Here is a 16,710-nt window from a genome sequence, read left to right on the forward strand (position 1 = left end):
TACTTGTGTGTGGTGCTTGTGCTACGCATTTTGGAAATGACGTGTCACAAGGTTTCCCAGGGCAGCCTGAGAGGTGGCCGTCCCTCCTCGGCAACAGAGCAGAGCAGGAGAGCCGCCTGGGAAGCCTGAAGGGCGGGCCTGCTGCACGTGGTCCTGCATCGCAGGCACCAAGACGGACCAGCCGTCTGCAGCAAAACCGGCCGTGTCTCCCACTGCCTGCCGTCCTCGGCCAGCCCGCATTGCTTGAGACACTCGGAGGGGCACGGTGTCCCGGCCGGTGCTGGCGGCACAGAACGGCTCCCGGCGAAGGGACCGGGAAGGCCGGCAGGAGCTCAGGGTCCCGTCCTCCGCCGGGCCCTGCAGCAAGGTGGGGCCGGCTGCGCCCTGCCGCCCACCACCTCAGCACACACTGAACACGGAAGCCGACTGGCCCTGGTACTTTTCATGGGCTGTCTTGAGGAGGGGCGAGAGGTTCTGGAAGGTGGGGCGGAAGGAGGCCTCGGTCTCCCAGCAGTTCTTCATGAGCAGGTAGACCTGGGGGTGGGAGAGGAGCAGAGGGCAAGGCGGCTGCCCTGGGGGAGCGGGGTGGAAAGGCAGGGGGCGCAGCGGGGGAGGAGAGGGCCTCACCTCGCAGGGACACTTGTCGGGCCGCGGCAGCCTCTCGCCACGTTCCAGTAACTCGGTCAGCCTCAAAACCGTCATCTGGCCTTGAGTGAGACCCAGGAGCTCCTCGAACTTCTAGGGTGCAGACCAAGACAGGCCCCGTCAGGAGGCCGCTGCACCGTGTGCTCTAACGGGCCTCGGCTTTCCTCATCTGTGTAATGGGTCGCCAGCACCCTCCACCACGGGCGGCAGTCTGAATCAGGCCACACAGCAGGTCACGCTGATCACCTCTGAAGCTCAGGGGGCACGGGCCGCTCCAGGAGGGGACGCCCTCCTGCCCAAGAGGGGCACCGGCCGGTCAAGGGCCCTGTGCCCTCCCCACCTGTGCGGGTCCTCACCTTCGGGGGACTCAGGCTGGAGTCACAGTGCGTGAGCAGCTCGTACAGAGTGACACCAAAGGACCACACATCGGAAGCGTAGTAGAACTTGGACTCCTTCAGGCATTCGGGGGCGTACCTGGGCAGGAGACAAGGAGCCCTCCCTGGGACTGACCGGCCTGCAGAGCAGGGAGCGACCTGGAGCCCCGCCCCCGCCCCGCCCCCGCGCCCTAGGCCCCGCCCACCCCATAGGCCCCGCCCCTGCCCTGCCCTGCCCAGCTGCACAGGGCCCAGCCCTGCCACCCAAGCCCTGGTGTCCACCGGCCCCACGACCCAGCCTGCTCACCAGAACACGGGGCTGTCGCCATCCTCGCGCACGCGGTAGTACTCGTGGCCCTCGGGAACGGCCTTGGCCAGGCCAAAGTCCCCAATCTTGACCAGCCTGTCGTGGTCCAGCAACACATTGCGGGCAGCTAGGTCTCGGTGGATGTAATGCTGCCCATGTAGGTAGGCCATGCCCTGGGACGGCACGGCGTGGGGGTCAGGATGGGGACCGGATGGCTGACCCAGAGGGGAAAGGGCAGGAGGGCTAGGCAGGCACACCTGGCATGGGGACCCACGGGAGGGCAGCTGGCCGGGGACAGCCCCTGCGGGCACTGGACAGGGGACAGACCCCACGGGTGCTGGACAGGGGACAGGCTGGGCAGGGGACAGGTCCCACGGGTGCTGGACAGGGGACAGGCTGGGCAGGGGACAGGTCCCACGGGTGCTGGCAGGGGACAGGCTGGACAGGGGATAGGTCCCACGGGTGCTGGACAGGGGACAGGCTGGGCAGGGGACAGGCTGGGCAGGGGACAGGCTGGGCAGGGGACAGGCCCTGCGGGTGCTGGCAGGGGACAGGCTGGGCAGGGGACAGGCTGGGCAGGCACAGGCCCCGCGGGCACACCTCACAGATCTGCCGGGCGAAGAGCAGCAGCTGGGCCAGGCCGACGCTGTGCCGGGGCAGGTAGTCCCGCAGGCTGCCCAGGGGCACGTACTCCATCACAAGCTGCACCGACTTGTCACCTAAGTGGACACAGGAGCCTTGCTGCGGCTGGACCAGGGCTGGACCAGGGAGCCCCGCCCACCAGCGGCCCCGCCCCGGGCCTGAGCCCCGCCCACCCGCGGCCCCGCCCCGGGCCTGAGCCCCGCCCACCCGCGGCCCCGCCCCGCCCCAGCCCCGCCCACCTGGGTCCTCGCAGCTGCCCTTGTACTTGACAATGTGCTCATGGTAGAGCGAGCGCAGGATGTGGATCTCGCGCCTCCAGCCCGAGCGCAGCTGGGGCCCGCAGCCGGCCTTGAGGGCCTTCACCGCCACCATCTCGCCCGTGCCGTCGTTGGTGGGGTCGTAGCAGTACAAGCTGACCTTGCCGAAGTGGCCCTGGCAGCGTGCAGGACAGTCAGCCGCACCCTGCGGCGCCCCTGCACCTGCCACCTTAGATCTACAGCCCTACAGGCAGCCAAGGTGAACTGGGGTCCCAGGGCTGTGCAGGGCAGACGCCATCTCTGCTGCATCTCAGGGGCCTGGGCTCCTTCCAACGCCCCCAGCCGAGACTCACTCCGGACCCCCAGGTCCCCACCAGCAGCTGGCGGCCTCTCCCTGCAGGCTCACCGCCCTCACCTCACCCAGGTCCCCACCAGCAGCTGGCGGCCTCTCCCTGCAGGCTCGCCTCCGGACCCCCAGGTCCCCACCAGCAGCTGGCGGCTCTCCCTGCAGGCTCGCCTCCGGACCCCCAGGTCCCCACCAGCAGCTGGCGGCTCTCCCTGCAGGCCTGTGGACCCCCAGGTCCCCACCAGCAGCTGGCGGCTCTCCCTGCAGGCTCGCCTCCGGACCCCCAGGTCCCCACCAGCAGCTGGCGGCTCTCCCTGCAGGCTCACCGCCCTCACCTCACCCAGGTCCCTGATCTTCTTCAGGTAGCGCTTGTGGAAAACCGTGGGGTCACACGCGGGCGAGTCTGGGTTCATGGCCAAGCCATCCACCAGATCTGGAGGGGTACCGGGAGGTGAGGCCAAAGCTGGCTCTGTCCCCTCCCACGCCTGTGCCCAGCCCCGGCGGTCACTCACCCCCGGGCTGCAGCCGCGTGAGGTCCCGTAGGATGGTACGGAAGGACGGTCGCTGGGCAGGCTCGTAGGCCAGGCAGCGGCCCGTGAGGGCGGCCAGCTCGGGGCATGAGGGCACCGGCAGCCTGTGGTGCTGCTGGTAGAACCGTTCTTTCTGCAGGGAAAGGGGCCAGTGGGGGTGAGCACCCCGCTGCTGGACATGCACACCCAGGCAGATCACCCCCCTACGCACAGGGGACAGATACACACAGGACACACACAGCAGCGAGGCAGACCAAGCAGGTGCCTGCTCTGGTCGTTTCCATTTTATAGACGAGACACCTGAGGCTGGGCACGGGGAGACCCTGCTCACCCCACAGTCGAGTTCCCGCCACATTCCCAGGCCACAGCACCCTGAGCACCTGGAGCCTGCGCCCTTCACACAGGCTCCTGGCTGCCTCTCCCGGGCCCAGGCCTGCTCAAGCCCCCTCCTGTGGTGAGCCCCACTGACCTCGGAGGGGCTGCGGCCCTGCAGGGGGGCTTCCCCGTCGAAGCAGATCTCCAGGAGCGTGGCCCCGAAACCCCACTTGTCAGCGGCAGGGCTCAGGCTGCCGGCCCCGGCGGGCAGGCACTCGGGGGCCGTCCAGGGAATGCGGTCCACCCGCTCTGGGGGCAAGGGTCAGAGGTCACCAAGGACGCAATGGGGGACAGGAAAGGCAGGGCAAGCCTCTCCCTGTGTCCAGCCACACTGCCAGGGCACTCACCCTCTCTGGAGAGGACCCCCAGGCCCACGCCGGGGTCACTGAGCTTGACAAAGGGACTGGTCCCCTCAGCCAGCCCAGGGCGGGCCAGCAGGACATTCCGGCCACACACGTTTCCATGGGTCAAGTTCTTGTCCTCCTGAGGGGTGAGTTGGGAGGGATACGGAGCAGGAGTGAGGCTTCTATAGACGGGTACAGACTCTACCTAACCCCGACCCACGGGGACAGCCCCGCCATCACTATGACCAGGAAGCAGCGACTGGGGCCTCAGCAGGGGCTGTCTTACTCTTCCCAGAGCCACTGGCTGCAGGACACGCAGGCCTGAACAGCCCAGCACGTGCCCACCCCAGGGGCGCTGGGCGAGCCCCCTGCACCCTGGGCCCTCAGCAACTACACGACGGACCAAGAAGTGCAGGGTGGTTGTGGGTGGAGGGGTAATTGGGCACAGTGGCTAACCCACAGCCCGAGCAAGTGCCAGGCTTTGCATGCCAGCTCCGCGTCCGACCTACAGTTTCCTGCAAACCTGCACCGTGGAGGCGGCGACCGCTGAGGACTTAGGAGCTATTCCCACCAGAGCCCTGGATTTGAGCTCCAGGCTCCTGGCTTCGGCCTGGCCCAGCTCTGGCTGTCCCAGCACTTGGAGGAATGAACCAGGGATGGGAGAGCTCTCAGATTCTCTCTCTCTGAAATAAACAAGTTTTTAAAAGTTTGGGCCTGGTGTGGTAGTTTTGTGGCTAAAAGTCCTTGCCTTGCATGCACTGGGTCCCATATGAAAAGTGGTTCTAGTCGTGGCTGCCCCATTTCCAATCCAGCTCCCTGTTTGTGGCTTGGAAAAGCAGTAGAAGATGGCCTTGGGACCCTGCACCTACATGGGAGACCTGGAAGAGGTTCCTGGCTCCTGGCTTCAGATCGGCTCAGCTAAGGCCATGGCGGCCACTTGGGGAGTGAACCAGTGGACGGAAGATCTTCCTCTCTGTCTCTCCTCCTTTCTGTATATCTGACTTTCCAATAACAATTTTAAAAAATAAATCTTAAAAAAAAAAAAAAAAACCCTACAGAGACACTGAATGCAGAGATGAAGAGCCCGAGAAGGTGGGGTGCCTAGGCCATGTGGGGGTGCTCAGAGACAGCATCAGAGAAGGGCAGCGCCAGTCCAGGGTAAGCAAGCCCCCACAGGATCTGTCGGGGACTCTGGGGCACATCCTGCCCCCCCCCCACCAGGGCTCCAGCAACAGCCCACACACGCACCAGATAGCTGAGGGCGCTGGCCAGCTGCTGGGCCACCACCATCTTCCAGGCCATGGGCACATGGCCCCGCTCCCGCCGCAGCCACACGTCCAGGGGCCCGTGCTCCACGAACTCCGTCACCATGATGTCTGCGAGGAGCCAGCCACTCAGCGGCTGCTGGCCCCACCCCGCCACCCTGGCCAATGTGGAATTGGGGTGTAGCCAGGTTTGGAGGGCAGGGATGCAGGATCAAGGTTAGGATAAACAGGTGCGGGGTTAGATTAAAGGTTAAGGGGTAGCCCAGGGTTCTATCGGGAAGGGAGCCAGGGGCTGCAGGAGTCAGGGTGGCATGGAGCCCACTCACTCTCCGAGCCGCGCACACAGATGCCATGCATGAAGGCCAGGTGGATGTGCGACACCTGGCTCATGAGGCTGGTGGTCTCGTAGAAGGCCTGTGAGGACCAGGCCGGCCAGGTCAGTCAGGTGGCAGTGGCAAGCTTGACTCCTCCCCTGCGCACCGCCAGCCCCGCCCCTGCCCTGCAGGCCAGCCCACCAGACCCACCAGGGCAATGTCGTGGTGGCTGGCATCCAGCACTTTGAGCACCACCCGTAGCTCCCGGCCCTGGGCCCCGGCTGGGGCTGACGGCTCCCCGCTGTCCACCTGGTTTTCCTCGGGGCACCCCACGCGCAGGAGGCCCTCGTACACGTTCGTCCTTGTGCCCTGGCCCAAGTGTGACAGCTGTGGAAAGCAGGTCAGAGGACACTGGTGCTGGCTGGCCATCGGGCAGCTGACCTGGCCCCTAAGGGTCAGATACCCGCCCCCCGCCACATCCGGTCCCCCTGCACCTGCACACCCACCTGGCAGATCTCATCCTGGTGGATCCGGTGGAAGCTGAGCTGGCAGACGTTGAGAGGCCTGGAGGTGGCGTGGGGCCCACGCATGACAATGAGGTTCGAGAGCTCTGGTCAGGGGTATGAGGACAGGTGTGAGACCACACGGCCCCAGTGCCTCAGCCCTGCCCTGCCACCCCGCCAGCACCACCGCAGGGATGGACCCTGGGCCCGGGTACCTCTAGGCCCCGGCAGGCAGCAGCGTCGCAGGGGGAAGCAGTCCGCCCCAGTTCGCAGCGAGCAGCCGTGCAGGGCGGCCCTCAGCTCCCGCATGCTGGTGAAGGAGCGAGTCCAGCCCTCCAGCACGAAGGCTCCATCCCGAAGCTCGATGGGGAATTTGCGCAGACGTAAGCTCCGTGAGCTGCCACCAGGTGCCTGGGGGACCGGGGCGGGGGCTGTGAGCAGGGTCCAGGCAGGCAGGGGAGCCAGCCCCGGCCCAGGACCCCCCGCCCCTGCCCACCGGGTCACGCTGGGCCACGGTCAGGATGAGGCGGTAGAGGTGGCTGGCGCTCCAGTGGATGAGGTAGAGGCCATCCACGGGTTGCAGCTTAGCCCGCACAAACGGCTCCCTGCAGGGACAGGGGGCACCAGCAGGCTGCCTGGGGCCGCTCCTGGATAAAGTAGGGCATTGTGCAGGCACACACACAATCGCACTCACTGTGCGTGACATCAGACATGCCAAGAGGCACGGGGTGGGCGCTCAGCCCAGCGGGGGGAATCGCTTCCCCTAGGAGCAAGACCCGGCTGGAGTTCTGCCCTCTTGGTTCAGGCCTGGCTAGGCTCTCGGCTGTGGCATGCTTGTTTGTGCTGCTCTTGCAAACACAGGGGCCTGGCACTGCGACACAGCAGGTGAACTCCTGTCTGCAGCACCAGCCATACAGGTGCTGGTTCAAGTCCCAGCTCCTCCATTCCTGACTCAACTTCCTGCTAGTGGCCTGGGAAAGCAGTGGGGGTGACCCAAGTGCCTGGAGCCCCTGCACCCATGAGAGGGACCCCGGAGAGGCTCCTGGCTCCCGGCTTTGGACTGCCACAGCTCCAGCCGTTGCGGCCACTTGGGGAGTGAACCAGCGGAGGGAAGACGTCTGTCTTGTCTGCCTCTCAAATAAGAGTAAATAGAACTAACTGAACTTGAACTATGGTTATGCAACAAGGTGGAGGAATCCACCATGGGGGGAGGGGTATGGGAGGGGTGGGGGGAATCCCCAGCGCCTATAAAACTGTACTACATAATACAATGTAAGCAACAATTAAAAAAAAATTAACATAAAAAAAAGAGTAAATAGAACTTAAAAAAATTTTTTTTTCTTATTGGAAAGGCAGATACACAGAGACGAGGAGAGAAAGAGAGGAAGATTTCCGTCTGATGATTCACTCCCCAAGTGCCCGCAACAGTTGGAGCTGAGCCGATCTGAAGCCAGTGGAGGACGGCCCAAAGCCTTGGGACCCTGCACTGCGTGGGAGACCCAGCGGAAGCTCCTGGCTCCTAGCTTCGGATCGGCTCAGCTCTGGCTGTTGCAGCTGTTTGGGGAGAGAAGCATTGGATGGAAGATCTTCCTCTCTGTCTCTCCTCCTCTCTGTATGTCTGACTTTGCAATAAAAATTAAAAATAAATCTTACAAAAAATGTACACAAGCACTTAAGAGAACACGCAGGCGAACACACGGGCTCACACACAATGACGCAGACCCGTCCACGCCCGCATCCCCGACCCAGCCCGGCGGCTGCAGCGACCCCTCCCTCCCCCGCACCCAGGGCCGCTCACAGCAGGGGTCCGTGGATGCCATCCTGAATGCTCATCACCACGCGCGGGGGTGCCACCTCATGGCACAGGTAGTGGCTGGAGTCGGTGGTGAGCCGGAAATAGCCGTCCACCAGCGCCGCGAAGGACAGGGCCGCGGCCCGGGAGGGCAGGCGCAGCTCCTGGGCGGCAGGGGCCGGGCACAGCCGTCAGACCTGGCCCCAGGACGCAGCGGCCCTGCAGCCTCCCAGCCCGCCCGCGCCAGGGCCCCACCAGGCACTGGTTATCCTGCAAGTGGATGCTGACGTGGCGTTCGCCCAGCACCAGGTGCGTGATGTCCTGGAAGTCGCAGAAGTGGGTCCACGTGGGCTGCTCCGAGGGTGCGTCCTTGGGGGCCCTGCCTTCCTTCCCGGACAGGCTGGCTCTGGCCCGGGGATGCCCCTCTCCGCCATCGCTGCCCCCGCTGGGATCCTGCCAATTCAGGAAGAGGCGCCGAGCGTGGAGCAGGCAATGCCCTCCCACCTGGAGGGCCCCAGCATGGAGGGAAGGCGCCCTGGCTCTCACTTTCTCCGGGATTGAGCGCCACTGGATGCCACCCGTGCCCGTCACCAGCACCTCATGCGTGGGGGGCTCGGGGGTCGCAGGGTTGCAGGGGTTCGCAGGGCTCTGCCTGTGGTCGTGAATGTAGCAGGCCTCGGCCTCGGCCTGGGCCAGCAGGCGAAGGTAGCAGACGGGCACGTGCTCCGAGCCAAAGCGGGGAGCCAGGCGCTCCAACGTGGCCAGGTACTTGGTCATGACCGCCTGCGGTGACAGGTGGCCCGGCTGGAAGGCCCGCAGGAATCTGCGGAAGACGCGGCGCAGGCGCAGGCGGGTGAGAGCGTTGTTCTGGCGGATGTGCTGCCGGAAGGAGCGCGGAATGCAGTGCTTGAAGCTGTGGCCGGAGCAGGGTGGAAGGAGGGATGGACACGGAGTGGCCGGTCAGAAGTGCAGAGCGGAGGCCATGGACCCCGGGTATGTGTGTCTGCGCTTGGAACCCCCACCAGCCCAGGCACCTGCCACCTCCCTGAGGGCACCCCGGCCCAGGCACCTGCCACCTCCCTGAGGGGCACCCCGGCCCTGGCACCTGCCACCTCCCCGAGGGGCACCCCGGCCCTGGCACCTGCCACCTCCCTGAGGGCACCCCGGCCCAGGCACCTGCCACCTCCCTGAGGGCACCCCGGCCCAGGCACCTGCCACCTCCCCGAGGGGCACCCCGGCCCAGGCACCTGCCACCTCCCCGAGGGGCACCCCGGCCCTGGCACCTGCCACCTCCCCGAGGGGCACCCCGGCCCAGCCACCTGCCACCTCCCCGAGGGGCACCCCGGCCCAGCCACCTGCCACTTCCCCGAGGGCACCCCGGCCCTGGCACCTGCCACCTCCCCGAGGGCACCCCGGCCCTGGCACCTGCCACCTCCCCGAGCACTCCCCGAGGGCACCCCGGCCCTGGCACCTGCCACCTCCCCGAGGGCACCCCGGCCCTGGCACCTGCCACCTCCCCGAGGGGCACCCCGGCCCAGGCACCTGATCTTCCCAGCCACCTCCTCCAACGGGACGCCCCAGCCCAGCGCCAGGTGGCACAGATGCAGGAAGGCCATGCCCAGGCTCTCATTCTTGAAGTGGTGGATCTCTTCCTCGCTCGACAGCTCCCACAGCGAGGCTACGTCATTCACAAACTCATGCTTGCCCTGGTGGCAGGGAGCAGGATGGGGGAAGGTGGAGGGCAGCCGGGCAGGGGTCCCCTGGTCTAAGCGCTGAGGGGAAGGGGCCACCACCATGTTTGGGACCAGCTAGACACACAGCACACACCCCCACGCCCTCTCTACCCCTGCCCTTGCCTGTGGCAGACATTGCCAGCATTCTCGGTCCGGCCTAACGCTTGTGGTTCCCCCATCGGCCAGCCTGTCCCGGGGAGGGAGGTGGGAGCTCGGCAGTCCACCCACACCCCCGAGACAGTCGTCAGTCTGCTCAAACCTGCTCGAAAAGGTACTCAAACGAGGCAGAATCCAGGAGCTGGAACCCCTGCACTGCCCGTTCCGACGTGCCCTCGGTCCCGGGTGGCCCGCAGCGGTACACGGCCGGCTCCTGGGCATTCATGCCGTGCCAGTTCCGGAAGTAGAACCTGCAGGAGCAGGGAGAGAAGGGAGCCTGAGTCCCCGCATCGCAGCACCTCGGGGTCAGCTTCAGGCTGTGCGCGTGACTGGCTGCCAGCTGACACATGCTGGTGGGCAGCAGGGAGGACCGTGGCAGGCTCCTGTGCCTGGGTGCCTGCCACCACCCGGGCAGGAGACCCGGGCTGGACTGCTCTCTGGGTTTCAGCCTGGCCCAGCTCCGGATGCGGCAAATATCCAGACAGTGAACCAGAGAATGGCAGTTCCTGATTGCCCTCTGTCGGCCTTCCTGCCTTTGGCAAGGGCGACCCAAAGCCTGGGGACCCTGCACCCGCGTGGGAGACCCGGAAGAGGCTCCTGGCTCCTGGCTGTGGATCGGCTCAGCTCTGGCTATTGCAGCCACTTGGGGAGTGAACCAGTGGATGGAAGATTTTTTTTTTCTGTCTCGCCTTTCCAATCTGTAAATCTGCCTTTCCAATAAAAGTAAATAATAAATCTTAAAAACCAAAAGCAAAGCAAACACACAGCACAGTCCTACAGGAAACAGCTGGGACTGAGCTAGGCTTGGCCGAGCTGCCAAGGGACAAGGCTTCAGGAGGGGTGTGTGTGTGCACGCGGCCTCACCCACCTCATGCGGAAATACAGCGTGAGGCCCGCGTCCCCGGACACCTCCAGGACGTGGTTTGGAGGCAGCCACACTTGGGCCTGGGCGTCGAAGAGCGCAAAGAGATGAAAGCAAGGTGGCGTGATGCCTGGAACAGACGAACAGCAAGTCAGGGTCCCCGGAGCCCCCCGTGCCCCATCACGCATGCCCCCTCATCACAGCTTCAGGCTCCAAGCAAAGGTTGACCAAACTGTGGCCTCCCAGGAGGACTACCACTCCCAGCATCCCTTGCAGGTAGGACACAGCCATCGGATCGGACACTGATGGGGAAACTCCTGACCCACATCCAAATGTCGACAAATCTACATTCTCTTAACCCAGCAAGTCAGCGAGGTCCCTGTAGGACAGCAGCAACACCCACCCTAGGATAACAGCCCTACACGCTGCTAGGATCCGGGCCGGTATGCGGCAGCCAAGAAACAGCTGCAGGGAGCCTGAATCGTGGCACAGCGGGTAGAGCTACCACCTGCAATGCCGGCACCCCGTATGGGCGCCGGTTCACGTCCCAGCTATTCCACATCCGATCCAACATCCCTGCTGATGTGCCTGGGAAAGCAACTGAGGGCGGCTCAAGTGCTTGGGACCCTGCCCTCCTGTGGAAGACCCAGAAGAAGCTCCTGGCTTTGGGCTGGCTGAGTTTTGTGGCCACCTGGGGAGCGAAGCAGTGGATAGAAGATGGCTCTTCCTCTAACTGCCCCTCTCAGGCAGGTCCCCAAGGCCAGCACGTCTGATTGGAGGGCAGGACAGTCTCATTGTGGCTTACGCCCGCAGCAGCTCCCTACTGCCTCCCTCTATACTACTTCCCCTTTCAATTTCTCAGAATCAACAGCCGGGTCACCCGGCCAAGTCTCCCTCAACACGTCAAGCTCTTTGCGCCTCTTCCTCCTTCCGGTCACGCAGGTGATGGCCTGTCAGAGCCAGGCGGAGCTGGCGGGAGGCTAATCAGGCCCTGTGATCCCACAGCAGCCTCACTCCTGGGGGACAGTTCCTCTCTAGCCCTGCAGCCTCTTGGGGGGGGGGTGTGGATGCACCTGCAGCTGGAAGGGGGCAAGGGGGCGGCCTTCCCAGCCAATCAGAGCAGCCAATGAGCTGAGATCACAGCCCGAGCACCGCCCACATCCCCAGGGTTCAGCCCCAGATGCTGCTCTGGAGTGTGTGTGGAGGTGCCGGGTTCCATGGGGTCATGAGGGTCGGGCGCTGTGGGGGCCTCCATACCTCTGCTTTAGCTGTTTCTATTGACTCGGAAGGCAGACAGGTAGCCGGGCGCGTGGTAGTTCACCAGGCTAATCCACCTGCCCTACCACCAGCCCATATGGGCCCCGGCTCAGGTCCGAGCTGCTCCACTTCCCACGCAGCTCCCTGTTTACAGCCTGAAAAAGCAGTGGAGGACGGCCCCAACGGCGTGGGCTGCTGTACCCACGTGGGAGACCAGAGGAGACGCCTGGCTCCTGGTTTCAGCCCACACTGTGGCAGCCACGGGGAGTGAACCAGCAGGTGGAAGATCTTTCTCTCTGTCTCTCCTCCTCTCTATAACTCTGTCTTCTCAATAAAAGTCCACAGCAGCCTGTTGTCACAGCAACCTGTCTCCTTCACATCTCCCCCCACCCCACTATAAACTTCTCCCCAACAGCCCTGACTTCCTGCAGTGTCCTGATGGACTCTGACCAACAGTGGCAGACTGCTGTGGGCTGGCACACAGCAGGCGCCCACTCGGCCGAGGAAACCAGAAGAGGGACAGACAAGCGACGGCCTGCCTCTGCCCACGCCCACCCCTTGCCGCCACCACACGGCCAGTGCCCCGCACTCACCGATCCTGTGTGCGATGTGGATGCAAGCCTCCTCGGCTGTCAGCGCCGCCTCGCTGAAGGTGACCCACGGCTCCCCGCCGCTGGGCCCCGTCCAGTGCAGCAGCACCTTCACGCCCCCTCCGGCAGCCATGGGCCCAGCTTCCGCCAGGTCCAGCTGGCCACTCCTGGGGGTGGCCCTTCGCTGCCACAAAGGCATGCTACCGGCAGGCGGCTGGGGAAGGAGTGACCATTAGCCCCGGGTGTCCACCGATCCCCCGCCACACAGCTGCTGTCGCCTCATTCAGTCATTTGTTTAAAGATTTATCTATTTGAGGGCTTGACACGGTGACTCAACTGGTTAATCCTCATCTTCAAGCGCAAGAATCCCAGAGGAGTACCAGTTTGTATCCTGGCTGCCCCGCTTCCCAACCAGCTCCCTGCTCTCACACACCCCGAAAGGCAGCAGGTGGCTGAAGCAGCTGGGTCCCTCCACCTACCCAAGTGGCAGACCCAGAGGAAGTTCCCAGCACGGCTGCAGCCAGCCCCGCAGGAACCTGGAGGAGCTGGGGGCCGTGGGGCTTGAACCAGCAGACCCAGAGGGAGCTCCCAGCACGGCTGCAGCCAGCCCCGCAGGAACCTGGAGGAGCTGGGGGCCGTGGGGCTTGAACCAGCAGACCCAGAGGGAGCTCCCAGCACGGCTGCAGCCGGCCCCGCAGGAACCTGGAGGAGCTGGGGGCCGTGGGGCTTGAACCAGCAGACGGGAACTGGCTCAGTTTGGAGAGAAACAGTCCATCAAGCACTTGGAAACACTGGGTTTCTCCGGCGTCTCCAAGGTCGCGGCGGGTGGGAAGGAATTATCGCCCAAAGGCCACCCCGCTGCCCTCAGGTCTCTCCAACCCAGCCCTCAGAAGCAGGAACTGCCACAGCCCCGACACAGCACACGTCCGGTGCCCCGCGCAGCCGAGCTCAGTCCGTCCGCGTGCCTTCCTTCCTGATCGCCGCCCCGGGAGCGCCCCCCTCACGCCCCTAAAGGCTCACCTCCTTTCTCCCGGGGCTCCGGCTCGAACCCGGGACTCTGGTCGGCCTCCACAGGGAAGCAGCTGTCAGCTCGCGGCCGAGACGCCGCCGCTTATTGGCTACCTGAAACGTGCACGCCTACTGGTCAGTTTTCGCTTCCGCTCTGTGCCTCTCGCCAGCGGCCGCGGCGCTTCGATTGGTGCTCGGTTCTAGGCGCTCGCTCGACCCTCCGTTTCGATTGGGTGGTTCAGCCACATGGGCGGGCTATGGCGTCTCCCATTGGCTGGAGCGAGAGGTGGGCGGAACGCCGAAGGCAGTGGCGGCAGCGGGCGGAAGACGGTGCTTTGTGGCCTGCTCAGGCGGTCCAGTCCAGGGTGCAGGTTGCTCCGGGCGCCGCTCAGCCCGCCAGCAGCCCTGCCCGTGTGGCTCGGCCTGCGGTGCCTGGCCCTTCACCCCGGGCGTCCCCGCCCGCTCCCTGCACCCCATCCCGCCGCCAGCAGCCCTGGCACCCTGGAGGGAGGACCCCCTGGGTGGACATCCCGCCATCAGGACCTGCGCCTTGGCCCTCTCTGCCTCCAGGCTCAGCTGCCCTCTCAGGTGCACGGAAGTGGAGCGGCTGGGACCCGAACCAGCGCCCTGTGGAAGCTGGCAAAGCAGGCGACAGCCTCCCCGCTGTGCCACAGTGCTGGCCTCCGCTGTCCCCTGCTGTGCCACAGAGCTGGCCTCCACTGTCCCCTGCAGGCCCACCCACTGTCCCTCACCCTGCGCTTTGCTAGCAGTGGATCCCGAGCTGTTTGATTTAGCTGTGTTGGCTGTTGACCCTGCTTTGAAGCACCTGGCTTTGGGTCGGCTCGGGTCTGCCCGTGGTGGCCAGTGAACCAGAGGATGGGAGATTGCTCTGTCTGTCCTCTGGAAATCTGCGTCTCCAATAAAAATCAATCGGAAACAAAACAAACAAACAAACAAAAAAAAAAACCACGGGCCAGGGATGGTAGCCTAGTGGCTAAAGTCCTTGCCTTGCATGTGCCGGGATCCCATATGGGCACTAGTTCGTGTCCCAGCAGCCCCACTTCCCTTCCAGCTCCCTGCCTGTGGCCTGGGAAAGCAGTGGAGGACGGCCCAAAGCCTTGGGACCGCATGGGAGACCTGGAGGAAGCTCCTGGCTCCTGGCTTTGGATCAGCTCAGCTCTCTCTGTTGTGGCTACTTGGGGAGAGAACTGGCGGATAGAAGATCTTTCTCTCTGTCTCTCCTTCTCTCTTTAAAATCTGACTTTGCAATACAAATTTAAAAAGTACTAATAACTGAAGGGAACAGAAAGCAGGGGCGTTGGGGCTGGCCTGGCAGCCGGGAGCGGAACGGGCGGGCAGGGTCGCACGGCTGGGCTTCCTGCGGCCTCTGCGGAGGGCAGAAACAGGAAAGTCCAGAGGCCAGATTCTACAGCAGCCACTTCCGGCGGGAGGGGCGGGGTGTGAGCACCCACGGGAAGTGCAGGGTGGCCAGCAATCACAACAGTGATGGTAATAATCTCGATAATACTCATCACGCAGAACAATGAGGCCATTTCCCCAGCCTGCCAACGGGGCCGAGGGTCAGGCGCCCGGCCTTCCCGGGCTTTCCCCTGCTCCATTTCTGAATGAATCACTTGGTGTCTTTTTTTATTTTTTTAATTTCTAGTTTTGTTTAGTTAGCTTTTAACAGATTCAATAGGTAAATAGATTATTTAATTTTTTTTTATTGGAAAGGCAGATTTATAGAGGAAGATCTTCTGTCTGCTACAATGGCGGAAGCTGAGGCGATCCACAGCCAGGAGCCAGGAGCTTCTTCCAGGTCTCCCACGCGGGTGCAGGGTCCCCAGGCTTTGGGCCGTCCTCCACTGCTTCCCCAGGCCACAGGCAGGGAGCTGGGTGGAAATTGGGGCTGCCGGGACTCGAACTGGCGTCCATATGGGATCCTGGCGCCTGCAGGGGAGGATTAGTCGATTGAGTCATTGGACAAGGCCCGTGGTAGACAGAATTCTAAGTCTAGTTATATTGCCTTTCACACTCCACAGTGGAGTCTTTCTTTTTAAAAAATGTTTATTTAGTGGGGCCAGATTGGTGGCACAGCAAACTAATCCTCCACCTTGTGGCTCTGGCATCCTACATGGGTGCCAGTTTGAGTCCCAGCTGCCCCACTTCTCACCCAGCTCCCTGCCTGTGGCCTGGGAAAGCAGCCGAGGACGGCCCACAGCCTTGGGACCCTGCACCCGTGTGGGAGACTTGATAAAGCTCCTGGCTTCAGATTGGCTGAGTTCTGGCAGTTGGAGCCACTTGGGGAGTGAGCCTCTGTTTGAGCAACTCTGACTTTCAAAAAAAGAAACAAATTATCAAGTTACACCAATGCCAGACCTTCGTGGTTCAGTGCCTCAGGTTCTTTAAAGTGGCAGCCGAGCCTCTTTGTGAAGGCCACAGCCAGGACCCCCACATAACATCCCCACCCCTCCCTACTCACTCCGGAAGCTTGCACGTGTCCCTTCCAGAACTTCCAAATTCCCGGCCCATCGCGTGACCAACAGGCTGGGTTTGCCCAGGTCCCCGCTGCCCTCATGAGGGACTTTCCATGTCAAAGTAGAGACAGTCCTGGGCAGGCTGGGATGGCAGCCCCAGGAGGCAGGTTGTCCAGGGACAATCCCCTGAGCCCACGGCGGTGGGGAGCCCGTGGAGGAGGGGCCTGCCAACCCCGCGTTCTCCCCACCCAGGCGCCAAAGGGAACCACAAGAGGGGCACTCTCTGGGGATCAAGGATTCCAAGCTAGGCTGCCAGGGCAGGCGTGTGGAGCTGTTGTCCCCAGAAAACCCACCAGCACATTCCGGAAAAGTTAGCTGCCCTCTGAACCTGGCTGTGTGTCAGAGGCAGGCTCTGTGAACTGGTGCTGTCCACAGCGTCCCAGCCCCGAGGGTGTCCAGGGATATCGGACATTCACACACAGAAAGACTTGGAGCTATCAGTCCACTTCCCTCATGTCCACAGCAGCCAGGGCTGGACCTGGCCCAAGCAGGAGCCTGGAACTGCGTCTGCGTGTCCCACGTGGGAGGCAGGGGGCCACACTCCTGCCATTTCCGTCAGAAATGGGGCAGCAGCAGGGACTCGAACAGGTGCTCTTGAGCTGGGACGCCCATGTCACTGTGCCAGCCTCACGCACAAAGCCCAGGGGGAAAGGCTCGCAGGAGAGTGGCCAGGGGCTTAACACGGCCTCAGGAGGCCAAAGTGAACACAACGTTAGCTCGGAGGAACCTAGTATCAAAAGTTGTTGTCCTGGTGGCGCCTAAGACAAGCGATAAAAAGCCAGCGGTGCTACAGTCTTTGAGATGTTTCCCAGGAGAGGTTGTTAAGGGGTCCGGGCAACACCACCTGCCCAAGGCCGAGAAGGGACGGTCGGC

The 16,710-nt window shown here is 63.5% G+C and overlaps 1 protein-coding gene across 1 annotated transcript; it reads right to left on the bottom strand.

The window, feature by feature from the left end:
• Positions 1-308: 308 nt before the first annotated feature.
• TYK2 (tyrosine kinase 2) lies at positions 309-13,369 on the bottom strand. Its single transcript, XM_040986281.1, has 24 exons — positions 13,313-13,369; positions 12,296-12,506; positions 10,452-10,575; positions 9,687-9,834; positions 9,237-9,400; positions 8,241-8,607; positions 7,950-8,147; positions 7,701-7,858; positions 6,399-6,507; positions 6,118-6,313; positions 5,906-6,009; positions 5,610-5,786; positions 5,412-5,499; positions 5,069-5,196; positions 3,824-3,959; positions 3,571-3,725; positions 3,084-3,234; positions 2,907-3,004; positions 2,208-2,400; positions 1,927-2,045; positions 1,327-1,499; positions 1,002-1,119; positions 628-738; positions 309-534 (listed from the first exon to the last, which is right to left on the bottom strand). Exons 2-24 carry the CDS (start codon positions 12,489-12,491, stop codon positions 400-402), a joined length of 3,546 nt encoding a protein of 1,181 aa, XP_040842215.1. The 5' UTR covers positions 12,492-12,506; positions 13,313-13,369; the 3' UTR covers positions 309-399.
• Between the last annotated feature and the right edge of the window lie 3,341 nt (positions 13,370-16,710).

Source organism: Ochotona curzoniae, unplaced genomic scaffold (assembly GCF_017591425.1).
Source record: "Ochotona curzoniae isolate NIBS_2020 unplaced genomic scaffold, NIBS_Ocur_1.0 contig_4502, whole genome shotgun sequence".
NCBI classification, from domain to species: domain Eukaryota; kingdom Metazoa; phylum Chordata; class Mammalia; order Lagomorpha; family Ochotonidae; genus Ochotona; species Ochotona curzoniae.

What these genes read in the sequence shown, in the direction of transcription:
- TYK2 (XM_040986281.1), bottom strand. Translation starts at nt 12,491, where the DNA reads ATGCCTTTGTGGCAGCGAAGGGCCACCCCCAGGAGTGGCCAGCTGGAC. An exon ending in CCACATCGCACACAGGATCG is followed by an intron (nt 10,576 to 12,295) that starts GTGAGTGCGGGG and finishes CGTCTGTTCCAG; the next exon opens with GCATCACGCCACCTTGCTTT. An exon ending in ACCAGGATGAGATCTGCCAG is followed by an intron (nt 5,787 to 5,905) that starts GTGGGTGTGCAG and finishes TGCTTTCCACAG; the next exon opens with CTGTCACACTTGGGCCAGGG.